General features: G+C 34.4%; 2 protein-coding genes across 9 annotated transcripts in view; both read left to right on the forward strand.

Annotated features, from left to right (window-relative positions):
- The window catches only part of LOC122566343 (neurocalcin homolog), a 76,447-nt gene that overhangs the window by 40,926 nt on the left and 16,999 nt on the right, over positions 1-18,522 (forward strand). The gene's annotated exons all lie outside the window — the stretch shown is intronic.
- Positions 1-18,522, forward strand: part of LOC122566342 (neuronal calcium sensor 2) — a 70,634-nt gene that overhangs the window by 40,903 nt on the left and 11,209 nt on the right. For 7 of the 8 annotated variants that reach the window (XM_043723462.1, XM_043723461.1, XM_043723456.1 and 4 more), the window contains 2 exons: positions 15,488-15,606; positions 17,359-17,502. In XM_043723462.1, the coding sequence (XP_043579397.1) occupies positions 15,496-15,606; positions 17,359-17,502 (255 nt within the window). In that variant the 5' untranslated portion in view covers positions 15,488-15,495. Of the gene's footprint in view, positions 1-15,465; positions 15,607-17,358; positions 17,503-18,522 lie in introns of those variants that run through there. The other variant, XR_006316471.1, reaches the window with a different exon arrangement.

The raw sequence follows: 18,522 nt of genomic DNA on the forward strand, positions 1-18,522 counted from the left end.
TAGAACTGTTGTCAGATATCACGAGAGAGATACTTTGGTTGAAATTGAAAATCATTAAACAAAGTATATCAAAAACGAATTATACTTAAGTGCAAACTTAATGTAAAAGCGATTTAAAAATATTCCTTCTGTTCAGTTCAATCTCCGGTACAGCATACAGTGCTTATCCTTGACATTCCAATCAGTTTCTATGCTATGAACTTTCGATACAGATGACTATCTGTCACAAATCGATCTTGAATAATTCATCCCGGCTCCGCAGGAGCTGAGTACCTCTGAAATTACCGTCGTTCAGAGTTGCTTACAAAAACAGAGGGAAGCATAAGTGACTTTGATGGTGTTTCTGATTGTTTCGTACAGATTTACGATGAAAGTTTAATTCGGTCATAAACTTGAATAATAAAACGATTACGTTAGAATAGGAAAATATTATTAGAATCAGCTAAATTTCAACATTTTAAAATTCATCTTGAACTTTACGCAGAATAACCAAGCTTGTTTATGTAATGAGACATATATATATAATAACGAAAAAATATGTCCAGATTCACGATGAAAAGATATTAAAATTAGGTTAATGACTCGTGTGACTCTGTGGTAGCAGTATTGTTTGTGTCAGCGAGAAGGTAGCATACATATAAGAATTGTTATGAATCGTTTAATTGCCTTGTGAGAAAACCAAGGGACGACGCGCCTTTTCTGCTCAAACTATTTAAACTTGGGTAATGTGGTAGAAGCAATAAGACGATAATATCATCCTCAGCGGCATTATATTGAACATTTCGTCAGTTCGATGGCAAAGTAATCCCGACTCGTGAACACCGTTTAATATGGTTTAATATCTGATCGAAATCGAATTGCTCGCCGAGCAAGAACTCTCCGTAAGAGCAAATCTCTCCCGATTTCTCCTGCCTCGAGAAAAGTAATCGGGCACGTACGATATCGAATCAACCTAGATTATGGAAACGATTGCCCAAAGTAATTGTGTCAAAAATGTTTGTTTAATATGTCCGTCCACCTAACAACTTCGTCAGGTGAAATTTCTAATATAGATAAAAATGTCATGTTTTCAATACTTTTCAAATCAAACAATGCCTCGTTCAATCCAAAAATAAAATTGTTACGAAAAAGAACACTTCGTGATATTTCTTATATAGTATAAAGATTATCATTGAGACTGGCACAGAAAGAAATCTAGCAATTATGTAATACCGACCGGATTGGAATGGCATGACCAGTTTTACGCCTTCTTTGTTTGTATCAAGCACAACGTATGCCGAAGACGGTATACTTGAATATGTATAAATGCCATCGACATCGTTTCTGTCGCTCGTGTTCTAGATCACCTTTAACGTCCCGGTGCCATAGCATCTATTAACGTTGAATAACGTCAACTTGTGCTCGTTGGTGAAACAAGCAAATGACTTCAATTAAAACATTACTTTTATAGAATAACTACAGATAAAATTAAGCGGCCTAAAAGAATCAATTAATCATCGATTCGCTAAGAGTTTGCGTAATTGTGTTAAAAATTTATTAATAAATGTCAATTATTTCACAAACAGAATACTTTTGGTAATTGTAAAAGACAGAAAATCTGCAATGCTTCATTTTGATCTCTCAAAGTTAATGAAATATACATGTTAAATGTAGTCAAATCATCTTTTATCTAGAAATTTGTGTCTTTAGATATACATACAACCTTTCGTTTAAGTATATAATGATCTATATACGTGTACATTTTAATACAAAATTGGTGAAAGGTATTGCTACGTGATGCAAAGTAATCTTAAGATATAAACCCGTTTTAACAAAGTGGATTCTTTGGTATTTAGATTGTGATTGATAGCAAGTACAGAATGTATATTTTTGTTCAGGAAAAACGTTTACTCTGGCGAAAAATCTTTTTATATTACCATGAAGTACCACGCGTTCTAAAGTTAGTCGATGTTCTCAAAGTCAAATCATAAGTCGCCTTTACAAAAATAGGTCGAATATAAGGGAGGATAACACCTATACGCGATCAAAAGCTGAACATTGTACGCCGATGTTGAACTAACGGCCACCCATTCATCGACATTTCTCGTCCTTTCTTGACATTTTCAGACCTTCTAAGAATGTTATGGAAATCTCGGTTGCCTTTCTTGAAAAGCAGCTCTACTTATCCATTACAACCAGTATTCAACGAATCGTGTGTTATACGAAATTATTCAGTTCATTAATAGTTCGAAGTTTGGGAAGAGACAGTTATTTTCAAATCAACAAAAAACTCACGATCACGAGTTCAGTTCTTATATTTTATGATCCTATGGTTACATTTTTTTTTCTTATCTTTGCTCATAGAATAAACAAGCCTCGTTTGACGGAAGAAAATTGGAACAGTTTATATGTTGTAATATTGTTTTTGTTTTCATGTACTTTTATTTCCCATGTGAAAAACATTTTCTCATATTTAAATTCTAAAGTTCCTTCCTTTTCCCGAGAAAATGAAACATTGAAATTCTTTCTTATCTGTCTTTTTCACTCGATTTCCTTCTCAATCCCAGTCCTTTCATACTTCCTGAAAAGCTGCGCATTCGTGGATTCATTCACATACTTTTATTCGATTCGATAAAGAGTGATTTCTGCAGAAATAGTCTTATTTTTGCAGAAATAACAAGTATCGAGCAATTAAATTTTCTTTTTTAAAGGGCTTAATATCTATTATTGTCTTCATATTTATTATCTATCAACAGAAACAAGATCACAAATAAATGGCGAAATTAGTCATTCTATTTGACCTGCATATGTTCAAGCATACATGTATGGCCATACCGCTGAAAGGGTTAAACGTGACGTGAAAAATATGCGACCGCGGAACTCGCTGGCAAAACCGCGTCACTGTCTGCAAACAGCACTGCTATACTACTTGTAACAAGGATCTATCTACGAGGTCGGTGCATGTACCGAAGAGGTTTCTCCATTCTGACTCCAAATTGGCCATTATGCCAATTGTGCGGTTAAAAAGTATCACGCGCGCAAAAAAAATACGGGCATATGGAAAGCGCGTAAACATCCCTTCTTTTTTTGTCGTTAACAAACGATTTACATATTACAAATGATAGAGGCTGTATGGCGATTAAGGTACCGCTGATAGAGAAATCTACTACACGTTTTCAATTCTGTTAACTCTCTCATACTAGAATTCTGTTTGTTTTCTAAAAGAAAATTATCAGCGATTATTTTTACTTTTCTAATCTCTTTTTTAAATCGACGATGTCACAAGTCACATGTACACGACAACGAAGATTGTATTAAACAGAGCTCTCTGCGTAATTTTCATTTCGTTAATTCCTAAAAATATATGTTTGCATAAACAACCGTGCTATAGTACGAAATATACGAAATAAATAGAAATAAGACTCAACTACTTTGAGTTAGGAGACACGAAATTGTTACGTACTGCGAAATAGACTGAACGCGAGATAATTTATGTATTAGACATAGATTTGTATTTCTTTGACAATTTTACGGGCTTCTATGATTACTTACCGAGGCGTTTGCGTGTTAAATCTCTGCTCGCACTTACAGTCACTTGATGTTTTTCCGCATCAAGGCTTCCCAGGTGTTTAGAAAAAAGCATATGCAGCTCGTAACGAGATTCGTAGTTGCACTCTCCTAGAAAGCTAGTGCGTGTATCCAATTTTCGTTAATAATTGCACGAACGTCATAAAGTACATAACAAACAAAATTGCCGGAAATTCAGACAGAAATATCGTTCCATTGACAAAGCACTTTTGTTAAACCTCTGAAATTTTAACCATATTTAATGCGATATAATTTAGGACTCTTTATTGATTTTTTAACCTTGATTTATTCTCTATTAAGTTTAATTGTATTTAATCCAGCTATTGTTTGTATCTTACTTTTTGAAAGCAGGTAGACGGAATTTAAACAACTAAAAGCTGTGTCTTTCTGGAAATACCAGATTCATAAATCTAGAGCTTGCGTATGTGCAGTGAATGAAATACTGTCCGAAAGAGAAAGCGATTGAAGCTATCAAACAAATGTTTCTGCAACCAAAGTTTTGAGTTATTTTTAACCAGCTTGTTAAATGTCTAGTTCCTATACCGTATATACTACCTGTATTCAGTCGTAAATGAAAAATCTAAATAAACGTATAACATTACAAGGAACTGTTTTAACAATTCATAGAAAATTATTTGAAGCATTGAGAGCAATGGGGTTAGTCTGCTCTTAACAGCTCATTTTATTACGTAATCAAAAATATTAAAGTAGTAAAATATAAACATAAAATATGTGACAAATTTTTGATTATTTTTTTTATTTATTTCATACTAGAACAATTTAACTGTCTTGTGTGCTTCGTAATTATACTATAACATTTCACATTTCAAAAACTTTAGTTAGTCTAGTGCTACATTTTGATCGGAAACTTATTGGGACAATATGTATACTGAAAACTTGGTGAAAATTGACAGCTCGAAGTAATATTGGCAGATATGACTTCGTGGGATTTTTATACTTTTTACGAGACACTCGAGGGTAGAACGGGGGTTATATAACGAAAAAGGGACGAGAGGAAGGGAAAGTCCCAAGAGAGGCATTTGAGGAGGAACCATCCGATTCCGAGGAAATTCATGAACGTTGAGTTGACGACCCTAGTGAACGAAGACTATAAACAATACTTTGAATATTGCAAACGGTGATACATATTTACCAAATATGTTCTTGTAAATATTATATGATTGCAAAGGAAATGACTAAATTGATAATCAAACTGTCACCGTTTACTACTTTCTCAAAAATCATATCAATCAAGTAATGATTCAACAGATTCGATATCTTTTAACACTTGTAAAACAAATTTATAATTATCACAATTAATATTCTTAATTGAGCCAATGAAATTTACATTACTATAACTTAGAGTTTTTCATGCGCTACACTGGAAAGCTATCAATGTTCCTTCAAATTAGGGCCAAATAGGGCAAATTATTACCTAGCCGTATATTTTTTAGCACTAGATAGAATTCCACACGGAATCTGAGTTTCAGCCTGTATTATATAGAGTAAAGAGCATAGCCAGTGACGAAAATAGTTGCGTTCGCATTTGTACGAGTACACAAGAAAGAAAATACGGTATCGCGGACGTGTTGACATACTCATCAAAATCGTGAAAGGGTCGGAGGCTTGCGGATAAGCAATCTACAGGGAGTGTGTATTCACAAAAGGATCCGGGACACGTCTACATGGTGATTTTGTAAGATTTAAAACAACCGTTTCGAAGCTCGAGGATTTTCCAGAACGAGCTCCGGGATCTTTTATTGAAAAAAATTGTGCTCAGTAAATTCTTATAGTTTGCGAGACCTAGTCTTGTTACCAACTCTAAATCCCACTTGGACCAACGAAAACGAGTAGAACGAGGCGTCGAAAGTTGCTATTACGTCTTACGAGCGGGAGATTACATTTCTAATTTTAGAAGACATCTCGTCACATAATAGTTTTCGTCCGGAAAATATATCTTCAGTGTTCAATTTTCAATATTTTTAGAATCCAAACATGGATAATGTCTATAAAAAAGAAACAGTTTTAACCAGACTATGAAATCTACTTTCGTTAATTTTCAAAACATAGAAGTACTATTTTATCCTTATTTCGAGTTGGAAAATAGGAGTGTAGTCGCACGGAAAGAAATCGCAGCAACTTTCTGGATCATCTGACAGAGCAGTACAAAGCCAAGTGCTCTTACATAAACAAGTGATAATTAAAGCGGTATATCACGATACTTTCATTAAAATACGTATTATATCCTCACAAAGGGAAACTTTAGTGTTCTATACCGAGAATCTTAATGCACATAGGCGCTATATTGCAATGAGAGGAGGTGGTGCTCTCCCTCTTGCAATTGTTCGTGACTCACTTCATTTCCTTATTCGCTCATCACTCTTTCTCTTTTCTTTTTTCTCACTTTCACAATTTCTCACCGCGAAAATTTAATAGAACAATGACTAACGAATCTCGCTATTTATGCCTCGATCTATTATTATATAACGCGTAATATAGCCCCCTTTTCTTTCTACACACTGTTGGCAACGTTCGTACATTAGTGCAATCGTTAATCGTATCTGGAAAATTCTTCTTCTGAAATACCATTTACAGTCGATAGTTTGTACTACTGTATGCACCAATACGACGAGTGGCTTTTGTTACACGACAATGCCTCGTCTTACACCTCAATGGTTGTCTCTTCATTTTTGGTTCGCAAATCGATTACTGCCACCGACCATCGTTTTCCTCTTTCGAACTTATGTATAAATGTAGCCATGCAAAGAACTCGTTTCGAGGACGCGAAATTAAATGATAGCATAGTGTATATAGTATATACTCTAAACAGTGAACAATAAATTTTTCTCTATATGGCAACAGTCTGAGGACTTTTTGAGTGCACTGTATAATCCTATATAAAATAACGAGAGATGCATTAACTTGTATAATAAGGTCGTTCGTTTTTCACAAGGAAGGCTTTTAAATTTAAATTGGTAATAGAATCGCATTCATTTTTTGATATGGTTCGGAGGGGTAGGTACTCCACGAAGTTCACAGAAATATTAAAAAAGAATGTCATTGACAATTATTAAAAGATAGCAAAGTAATTAATTCTTAACTAAGTAGATCTGGTATAAAAATAACAATCCTTATTGCTCTTAAAGGAATTGAAACAAACTTATCATACAACCTAATGTGAACTTGTCTGCATCGCGATGTTTTTTATTTAATACGTAATTTATCGGAACATTTTTCAGATGAATATTTTACAGTTTCCCGCGTGTCAAATCAAATTCGAATACACGTTCGATAAACACGCCCGCCCTATTTTTCTGTGGCTGTATCGATCTCGTCACCACTATCGATGAAACACAGAGTTCCGATAGCAAACTAACGAGTTTATTTTTAACGTAGTTGAAGAAGAACCTGCAGAGCGGCCGTGTGCATGCACTGTACCGGTAAATTATAGCGACTCCCGATGACTCTTAATTGGTTGAAACAAGTCGGTTTTGCGGTCGATCGATCGAAGGATACGATAAAACGATTCGGCTTGGAGTTTCCTGAGTAAAAACAACCGAGTTGTATCTTGTTTTATTTCTCCCTTTCCAGGTCGTTTAGCATCGTAAAAATAGCAAATTTTTTATTCCGAAGAATGAAAAATAACAAAAGCCAAGTATGCAGACACGATGCAACGTGGCTCCTGCTCCGCTGCTTTCCTTTTAAAACTTTTCTGAAGCGTTGCACCCTTATTGTAGAAACTTCTCAACTTGCCATCAACAAAGTCCGTTGTTCATTCGTTTCTTTTACAAGGATGAATTAAAGAATGAAATTGCAGAGTTACACTACCGAGAAATTGGTGCCTCTGATTCGGAAGAAATTGGAATATCTCGAAAACTTCGCTTAAAAAACTTCTGCTATGAACAGGTATACTTTTTGCACGTTAAAAGGGAAGCAATCGAGTTTGGTGGTAAAGTAATTTCACGTGTCGGTATAAAAGCATTCGAATCTATTCATCTGTGACTGTTGTTCTATATACAGAATTAAAAGTAAAACAATCCTATCAAATTGAAAACAAATTTGGCAACCAGATAAAATAAGATAAATAAAGTAAAAAAATTTCTTATTTTAAGTATAGTTTCCAATGCTAGTTACGTCATACTATTATTTATTAAATTCGAAACTACGAAAAAACAAAATTTTATTTATACAAAATTTTATAGTAGAAGCAGATGAATATGGAGATCCAAGGAAGGCATTAAACTGTTTTTGTAGGTATTGATCCATAAATTTCTACCGTCAAATTGAGTGCAGTTCGATTGACCATAACGCGAAGCGAAGATTTCTATTAAACTGCGGGAAGTTTTTTATTTCCATACGGCAGCTTATCGATTACCGTTCAGCTTTATTATCTACATGTGAATAGAGCCAGGAAATGGGAATGGCGATACATACTTTCCTGTAAAATAACGTGCAACTTGTCAAGTATGCCAATTTCTACATTGTTTCTCTCTTTACTGACACAAAGAAAGCTGTTTAATTACTTCAAAATCTTGGACAAATAATTTGTAAAATTTCCTGTATAACGAGAACAGAAACAGATGGCAAAACACAGATATAAGTTACCAAATGTTCTATTCTCTAAGCTAGAGAAGTCTTTTAGACTAGAACTCATCAACCACAATAAATTTTTATCAAAATATAACATTTAACTTGAAACGTAACTTTTTGGGCATGAAACTTGGTTAAGGATGGCAGAAACAATGTTCTTCAAAAACACCACCAAAAGAAGAAAACGTAACGAATGCTTCAATTCGATATCTTTGTTATTTTTAGAAATTTCAATAAAATACTTTAGAAGTTCGTTTTAAATAGCTTAATGTATCGGAAAATAGAGGCATAACTTCCTGTGAAGTATTTAGCTGTGAATATCCAGCTGTGGTATGTCACTCAAAAGTCATAGTGGATTTACGCTGGGTTAAAGGTCGAGAGTTAAGAAAGTTATCTGTTCATCCATTGAGTTAGGAAACCAGAGGCCAAAGTAGAGTATGTCTCCAATCCAACGAGTATGTCTTCAATGCTATCCGATGTGACTTCCCACGACAGACCATGTTAGTGCAACGGTGGACATATCCATGATATGTCTGTTTATAATATCTAGTGCTTCATTGGAGCTACTGCTTGTATTGTAAGCGGAGGAAATTCATGTGACAAGACCCAATGTCGACGATACGTGTTCTGACTATTGATGACTATTCTAGGTCTGATATTAATACATAATTTTATGATTTTTGTGGACTCTCATAGTACTAACTTACCAGAAGTTTACATATATGAAGGATTTGTCTAAAGGATCATTATTTATACGCGTAGTTTATCATTTTAATTGTATATTGGGGATCTTCTAAAAATATTAAAATATTTCGTATCAAATAATGTTATCGTAAAGTTGTTATCGTTATCCATCATCTACTTGTACGATACTGCTCTTTTATTTAACGTCATCGCTCAATATCTCAGTCTTTTCGTATTTTTATACTTTTTCTTTTTCTCTCGATATCAAATACCATCCACGTGTTAACGGATTTGATGATATCTGGATTTAAGGCTACAGATATCTACATGTATATTGATTGCAGTTGCTGCGCGTCTGCGTGCGCCGGCCAATGCAGATCGCTGTCGCATCATTTCCTTTCCAGCTCAATCTATCTTTCAGGGGTTGGGCAATTGCTTTAAGAGTGAAAACCGGGGCTGTCGATCCTTTAGTATTTATGACTTTCCGCATTACGACCGTTCACTGCTTTGCTACAAGTCATTTTTATCCCAAACAGCTTGGTTCCGAGAATCTACAAATTGAAAAATCAATTACCAGCAACCATAAATCAACCGCGACCTTAACTCACAAAATTTGGCGACTTTATTTACGTGTCTCTATTTATCAGTTAAAAATAATTTTAATATAAATCGCGACTGTAGTTGGTGGAACATCATATGTAAAAGACATTTTTGTTTAAACAATTTTCTGAAATTTCTGCATTTTCTTCAAGGCATGATTTCATCCCCTAAAATCGCATTATGACTCTGAAAAAATTAGATTTGTGTTGCGATTGACCTACTCTACTTGCACACAAAGTTTCGTACTTTTTTCAATTTCCGGGTTCCCTAACTTTCCTGTCAGATGCTAAATAATGATGCTGAGGCAATTACCGTGTATTTTCAACGAGGTAATAAGCAATGTGTTATCACTAGACTGCGGATGCTTTTCCGTTCAAATCTACATATATTTTTGTCAAAATGATTAAGAAGATTTAACAATAATAAATAAAGATTTCACCTAGTGAATATTATAACGTATGCTTTCCTCTGGTAATCTGACTTTCTGTAACGTTCTAAGTATAAATTAACTGTAGCGCTTGAATTTATTGTACTTTTTCTGGTAATCCTATTTTCTCTTTGAAGCATTTCCAGTTAGCAGTGGAGATTTACAAAGCGACAACAAAGACTTTGCTGCTAATTGTCTGAATTTTACATGAATCTGATACCCTACAATTCAATAATTTAACTGTAGAGAATTAAATACCGCAAAATGGACGATACCGCTGAATTTAACGTTTCTAAATGTCTGTTATAATCGTATTAATTGCAGAGGTTATTTCAACATAAATGATTTCTACCCTAAGAAAATTAGGTTTGTGTCTCTCTATTGTTCCTTTCTGGAACTTCAGAAAACTGGTGCTAATACCACTCACTGGTGTAGCTAGATTTATGAAAGTTCTCTTGTAAGAATAAAATAATGAATGTGTATATTATACAAAATCCTAGTCCCCAATCGATGAAATTGAAGTCAAACTTCAGGAGCATGTATTACTCACCACAACAAGCAAAAAGGTCTTAATGAATGTGGGTCGAAATATCATTAGTTTCGCAGTTACAACAGTTACAACAGTTTTTATTAGTAAAGTATTACTTGCGTCTGACTACAGCATATGTTCAGTTCGGTCCATTTTAACACACACTTTAGTGTGTTTCTTCGTGACACCTCTGCCGCCAGCAGTTTCCGATTCTTTGTCTCAATTCGCTTAACAAAGTAAATGGTTCACTGGACATTATACTTTTAAAATGGCCCCACAGATAAAAGTTTAGGAATTTGTACTATCGTTTATGAACCACAGGACACCTACAAAAGAAGTAACCTAGCTATTAAATTAGTTTTAAAAAAGATTCATTGAAAATAAGCGTCACTTGTTGGAAAAATAGCGTCAAAGTTCGCCATCCGAAAATATCAATAAATGACATCCTTTTTGTACGTTTTGAGGATTTTATATAAACCTACTTTATTAAAGCTTATGTTCAAAATTCGCAAGTTTTCCGTGATTTATGGAACGGCAGTGTAAATCTGCTGAACATAGCAGCTATGCCACGGGCCTGGCACGCCCAACCTACTTTTCACGAAGCTTAGTGTTCAAATGTTGTTTCTTACTTCTACAAAAGTGATGAATGGTGCATAAACTATTTGTTGCCTACATTGGAGAGATAAGGTTTGCGACAAATCAAATAACGTACGTTCCAGGAAGCACAGATATGCTACTTCTGTTAATCAATTTAGTAAAACGAGTGGCCCAAACAGTTAATCGCCAAACTTATGCTATTATAGGGTCATAGTCGAAAATGTTTTATAACATCGAAACGAGCGATTAAATTACGGAATTTCTTGTAACGTTGCTTATCAGTAGTTCCTGTACGACTAGTCTCAGAGATTCATTAATACGGTCATATTCAATATTTCCCTCGCAATAGGGATATTACTGCCCACTACTAGTCATTACAAGCTAGTATATATTAAGCTCCCAGTAGTACAACTACCAAAACCCATACACTACTCGGAATCGGCAGTATATTATTGGTCAGCTAACATCCAAGACAAGGGATATACCAAAATATTTATATATCTTACAAAAAATATATTATACATCTATTTGCGCTGTAAAATATTTTTTATTATAAAAAATGTATTCATTCTTATTAATGAACAGCATATATCGTATTCACAAATCAAATCGTATGATACACGATCCTATAATGAATGTTGCCCACTAAATTAATCTTGGGTAATTGGTTTGATCGGATGAGCGATGAACTGGTTTGATATGGAAGGTCCGATTTATCGACCATAAACTTCTCCATTCTGATGAGAATCCGAATGTGACTTACTAAATTATTCGAATCGATTTCTTGTGCGTGACTGGTTTCTTTTTGCGTTTTATTTCAGTGTTTGAATGTGAGATTCTTCGGCATATTTTGTTAGTTTTCTTTCTCTTTCTTTCTTTTTGCCTCTTATTCTGCTGGTTCTCTTGCCTCTATTGCTCTTGATATCTCCTTAACATGCTTCAGATTCCCTCTCAATTTTCGTTTCTTGTCAAAAACACAACCGTATGTCGCGTGTGCTGATAGACGAGAATCTTTATCTTTGTTCCTTTCATATCTTACTAGATATTGGTTTGCCTTCGAGGATTCAATGCTCCAATGAATTCTCTTTCTTGGCTTTTACTTTCTTTGTACCTCATTTGTAACTCATTCAATAGGTACATCTTCGTCATTCGTTACTTTGCCATTAATTTTTATGCTTATGGAATTTCCTTTATGTCTATGATTATGCTGTTATGCATTCTTTTATCGGTTATCTGCAAACATCTGGTCTGAGAATATCTGCGATATGTCTATCGAACACAGAAGGTATGAAAAATTCTGCGTCAGAAGTTTGATACAAAACATTTGCTATTTTGTCTCGTTATCCCTTTCCCCACAAAGCTTCTCAATTGTGAAGAATTGTTAAAATCATGTTCTGCCATTTATTTGTACAATTAGCGTTTATGGATACAAAGTATTATTAACATTAAATGTGAATCGAAGTAACCTATGTAAGATTATCATTTAAATGGAACATTACGTGATATGTAAATGATGAGACGAAATTATATCCGAATACCTGACCCAACGTAAGGTACACAAAATTGTTATTTGAATAGAATATTACATAAAACGTGTTCAGTAACAATGTACAGTTGTCGTAATAATTTAACAGTAATGGAACCATGAAAGTTCGTCTTATTAAGGTCTACCTACTGGCTTGATTATCTTACTGTGTTCCTCTACTTTTCATCTACTGTTCTAATTTTACAATTTGTCGTCAGGAAATTCCCTAACATTTAGACAACCAAGCTATGTACATGTCTTCCCATGGAACGAAGAGACAGTGGATCCTGGAATACTTGATTTCCTTTGACACGTTTAAACTTGTTTCTTTGGTTTACAGAGTTAAGGTTGCAACGTCCATTTGACGCTTTAATCCACTTCACGATTCTCTTGGGTAGAAAATAGAGAACGAAAGACAAGAACAGCTGGAAGACAGTGAGACTCAAAGAGGACAAATAAAATTTACCGGGAAATGTACTTAACCGATTAGTACTAACGATACTAAATTTTCAAAGAATCCAAGAGCCAAGAGCTGAGATTCTATCCCGAGAATGAAAATTGATAATATATGTGGCGAAACTAAAACCTAAAACTTGGAACTGTTAACTCCTTGATCCATAATATCGACTCATACTCGTGACATAAAACTTTTACGACTTGAAAAGTGCTCGTAGAAAATATCCTTGTCAACAAAATTTTCTTCGAAATTTTAATACGTCCGTTGTTTCTCAGATTATCACTTGTTTCTAAGTAATTTACGATCGCGTTTACTCAGCCATTCCCATTCATAAATTCTATACGCATCATTCTATAAAATCAATGTCATTATAAAGATACATGAAACGGCATGGATAAATTCACAAATTTTAAAAACTTGTTAAGCTTTAAAGACGTCCTTGATTTCTTTACATTTACTTAGTCTAAAACGACTTTCTTTGTGACTGAAACCAACGAAAGATTATGTCACTCGAAAATAGCGACTCGTCACGTTGATGGTAGCCAGACCGATAGGAAACAATGGGATTTCCTAACGGCTCTCTTCTCCACCGATTCGTCGATTTTCTTCTGTTCAACTATGGCGCAAACTGTGTCACTTTCCCTGCGTCCTTGTGTGCTGCTATAATACATACCAATGATACTCCCGGTATTATAAGCGCAGTAATACGGCCGTAGACGTGAATGTAATTGCCAATACGCGAAGCTCTCAATGGTGACACGTTCATTGTTTACCGCTGTGATCCTTTCCTACGAATGATCGACGAACGATACGAAGCATCAAGCCAGACTTAAACAATGCTTCTTTGTTGCTTTTTCAAACAAAAGCTTTTAAGCATTTGTGTTTGCAAAGATTGATTGCTTTCTTATACTTTCTTCTCTGATAAATGTATACATTTTCATTGTCTTTTAAGTAGATAAATATCTATAAGATGAATTATGAATTAAAAAATAGGTGATCCATCATATCTAAGAAATTTGGATTAATAGCGTCGAATTAACTCATCTTTACCGCCCAACAGGTTAAATAGACTCAGGATCATTAAAAAAAATATCTTATACCATCTAAAAATTCGTGTCCACGACAATTATTCGATCTACGATTTCTGTTATGGCGTAACGAAATTTTATACCAAATTTGGTTATATAATGTTTGTTCGATATTTGTTTCATTTTTATAAATTATATCAGACGTAGCTATGTGTAAGACACGTAATTAATCTCTTAGGCAAGAGCTTAATCCAGTAAGTAGCCGAGGAAACGGGTGCAATTCAATTGACATAGATCGGTGTCGTCTTTACAGCGAGGTCTCCTGATGTGTGCGTTGTGTTAATTATGTCCTACATTTACTTCGCGTTACACGAGGCCTCATCGTTGGTCCGTCGTTGCACGAAGGACCTCTGATACGCGACGTGTTAGCGTGCCATTAAATCCTGCTAGAGTAGCGTAATCGTTATACGGTAGACATACGTATTTATGATAGATCTTCTCCTATATCTAATGAATAACAACAAGTATTTGTAACAGATCTTTCCGATCTTTTTTTCTTTCTCATTCCCCAACTCTTTCGAAAGAACGAGACTGGTTGTTTATCGACAATTTTACCAACTAATATTTTTAACTGCTGCGTTGTGTGACGTATTCTAATAGATCATGAGTTGTGCATGGCTAATATTTGCACGGCCATTGCTAACCAGAAGATCAGTAATTTGCAAACGTGAACATAATTTACGCGTTCAAGGCTCTTATTTATGAACAGACTGCGGATATTTATGCATTTATGACGATTTTGAATATGCGAAAATAAACAACGATCTGAGCAAATGGAAAAATATCTGAAATAAAAATACCTCTATTGCGATTTTTTTTTAAAGTATATTTTACAATAACGCACACTTATCTAATAGATACAAAAAGAAGGTAATTCTCTGATGCCGCAGTTTATGACGCAAGTAGAAAATACACAGTTAACTGTCTGTCGGATTCTAATACCATTTTAAGATAATCTAATTCTTAGGCAAGTCACGAGCTGCCCCGACTTCCTCCCTTCGGACGTGGAAAACGAAACTCTTTCAGCCGACGAATCAACTTGCCTTGAAGACTGCCTCTTTCTTAAAACTTTTTATTCGGATCGTGTATTGGCTACTCATTACGACATTATTTTACGTTTCTGTTCCTCTGCGGTTTTGCGCGTGCTTATGCTTTCAATGACGTTCTTTCTATATAAATACACTCATGGCAACTTCCTCTTTTTCTCTCTCGTTTACTTATTCATTTACATTGCTCCCTATTTACTCCCTAGGACACGTTTTCTATCTCTCTTCGTTTTTATGTTCCTTCTTTCTCCCTCGAGTATTTTCCAAAAACTTTTACGACACAAGTTCGACAACGATAAAAATTCTATTATTAGTAATAATACAGAAGAAAATTAATAGTTGGTAATAATAGTAGGACGCGTTATTCTTTGTTGTAGATTTCAAAATGGGTTGTTTCGGCAGCAAAGATAAGTTGAGCAAAGAGGATATGGATTTCCTTAAATCACACACAAGATACGATGAAGCAACTATAAAAGAATGGTACAAAGGATTCAAAGTAAGTGTACATTTATTTCATATTAACGTTATAGATTTATTCTGTCTACGTTTATCATCGTGTATTAATGATAACAATATCATGTCCCTGCCTAAACTATACTTTAGATTGTTACGTTTATCAACATTCTATCAAGTATAATCTGTTATGCGCTCAAACTATTTACGAGCTATGAAAGTATTTATTGTTAGAAGTAAAAAACGAAGAAGAAAATATTAATAGAAACGTAAATCAATGAATCTTTGATCATTTATGCTATTGCGGCCATTATCGATCGCTAAATGAGAGCTATAGAAAGAATATGAAATATCTTTAAAGTTCGCTCTCTTAAACGGTTTATCGGGTATAAATTCGATTCTTGAAAGATTCTCTTCTTGTTCATCGAGTCAGCCCCTTGAGAGTATTTGCTCGAGTTTATTCAATCAGATAAAAATAAATAATCGGCATTAGTTTGGACTGAATAAGTTTTCATTGACTTCTTCGAAAAGTGCATAGTCCTAGCCTTAATTGGACTTTAAACAAATTCTAACAATCTCGATCAAAATGTCCAATTCCTTGAAAAAGTTAATTGCTCGAAGTTTCTCGGATAATTCAAGCAAAACCCCTGCACATCGCACGAACAAATTAAACTAAGCAAATTGTCCGTTACCGTTGGACATGTTTCAACTCATTCCATATACGTATACCTACCTATCTCACGCAAACTTTCTTGTTCCTCAATTGTAGTACTTGAGTTTTCCAATCGAAAATTAAATAAACGAGTTTTAGTAGTTTACATGTTCGATCCTCCTACTATCTATTCTATCAGTAACGGGCAATTTCGTTCGAAAAGTGTAAAAGACTTTAGCCTCAAAGCTTTGTTGCATTCCCTTTCATTCTCTTCTCTTTCTCTCTTCCTCTCGTTCTCCCTGTAAATGTGTACGCGTACGCGTAACCACCAGAGAAAATCGGTTTTTCACACTCTATTTCCGTTTTTAGCAAAACCATCAACGTCGATATAACTGTAAAACATCGTCTAACTCAAATCATTTCACTGTTAGTATATAATCTCTTTACAAAGAGTGAGAAACACCATTTAGTGCAAACAAATTCTGTATTTTTAGGCGATGAATTTGACTGTACCATTAGATTTGACAGAAATCTATTTGGTTGAATAACAATTACCAATTACGTTAACTTTTCTTAGCGGATATTTTACCTATTTGTATGCAGATCTACAAGAAAATTGATTTTGATTTATAAATTACCAAGTCACAGAATATCTCTCGAACCAGAAATACTTGACAGAAGATAGATACAAAGATTATTCTATAATTATACATGTATAGCTCATACGTGTGTTCGTCATATATATATATAATAGTAGAATCATTAAAAAGGATGATTAAAATATTTTTTACGCTAAGAGGATTTTAAAATAACTACATTGCTATGACATTTGCTTGCGTAACAAGTAACACGTAAAGTGTTACTTAATTGCTCATCTCGACGTTAATTTCTAACTATATTACGTGCAAACAATTTATGTATACATTATGGAACGAATTGTGTATATAAATAAATTTCTGTACTTTTTTAAGAAAATTGTTTAAAATTAGTTATTTGACTTTCTAAGTAAAATGAGAAAAAATTATATCCTTGCAATCAATATGATAGTTTTGATCTTGAAATAAAATTGCGTAAGCATAACAATATTTTTCTAAATAAAGGTACACGCAGACACACAAACACTTGTTTTTCTTTACGTTATAGCAAGATTGCCCAAATGGTAGATTAACGCCAGCAAAATTTGTCGACATGTACAAAATGTTCTTCCCATCTGGCAATGCGGAAGAATTCTGCGACCATGTTTTCCGTACATTCGATATGGACAAAAATGGCTACATCGATTTTAAGGTAAGATGAGATCTCCTCAAATTGATCTTTATTTTTACTATTATGTTCCTTCGCGAATGGAGAAATACGTCTTTTGTCGAGGATAATACACGCAAGTATATATGCTAAGAATAGAACTTGAACACTTCTGGTACCGCAGTTATTCCGCATGATTAAACTTTCTCACTTTTTAAATAGTTTTGAACTATGAACGTTCCGTTTCTAAAGAAATATTCTAGTTTCGATACTTCGCTAATTATCATTTTTCTGAAAAGAATTACGCGATTTATCTTCATGCACAGAGTGCAGAAGAGTTTGCGTTTATAAGCGAAGCAAGTAAGTCATTCTTATATAAAGTAGAAGATGACGAATAGATTTGAGTAATGTTTATTGTACAATACAAAATTATCGTACACAAAATATTGTTACAAGGTTCGGTTTCATCTCCATTCATATTACAGAATATTCTGATTGTTCTTTCTGTTTAATTAACATCTGATGCACCGATATTCTTAATTTTTTGCCACGATACACGTCGAATTTGATATTCCACACTGCGGCTCCCTTTATCTCTGAGATCGTTTAGGTGGAACTGAGATCTCTGGATCGCCATTACATCAGACACAGTCGTGGACAAAACCACGGACAAGTGACATTAACAGTCCTTACTATGTAGTAGGAGGCAACGACAATTCTCTACATCCACGAAATGCCACACCAACCACATATCCCTTATCCACATAGGTATGGCTTGCCTACCAATCTCTGGATACACAAACACACTGAAAAATATTCAGTACTCAACGAGCTCAGGAATTATTTTATAGAAAAGACATGTAAGAAATGTACGACCATTATTGAAGTTTTTCGCGAAGACGATATATAACAGATATTTCAGAGATTAAATAAATTCTCTCATTTTTCTTGGAGATAATAATTCTCAGTTTCGCTTCGAACGGTGAAAGACTAAAAAAGAAGTATACGAGTTTTATTAAATTCAAAGGGGTATAGAGCTAAAAGTTGCGATCCTTAATATACGAA

The sequence above is a fragment of the Bombus pyrosoma genome, linkage group LG3 (assembly GCF_014825855.1).
Source record: "Bombus pyrosoma isolate SC7728 linkage group LG3, ASM1482585v1, whole genome shotgun sequence".
NCBI lineage: Eukaryota > Metazoa > Arthropoda > Insecta > Hymenoptera > Apidae > Bombus > Bombus pyrosoma.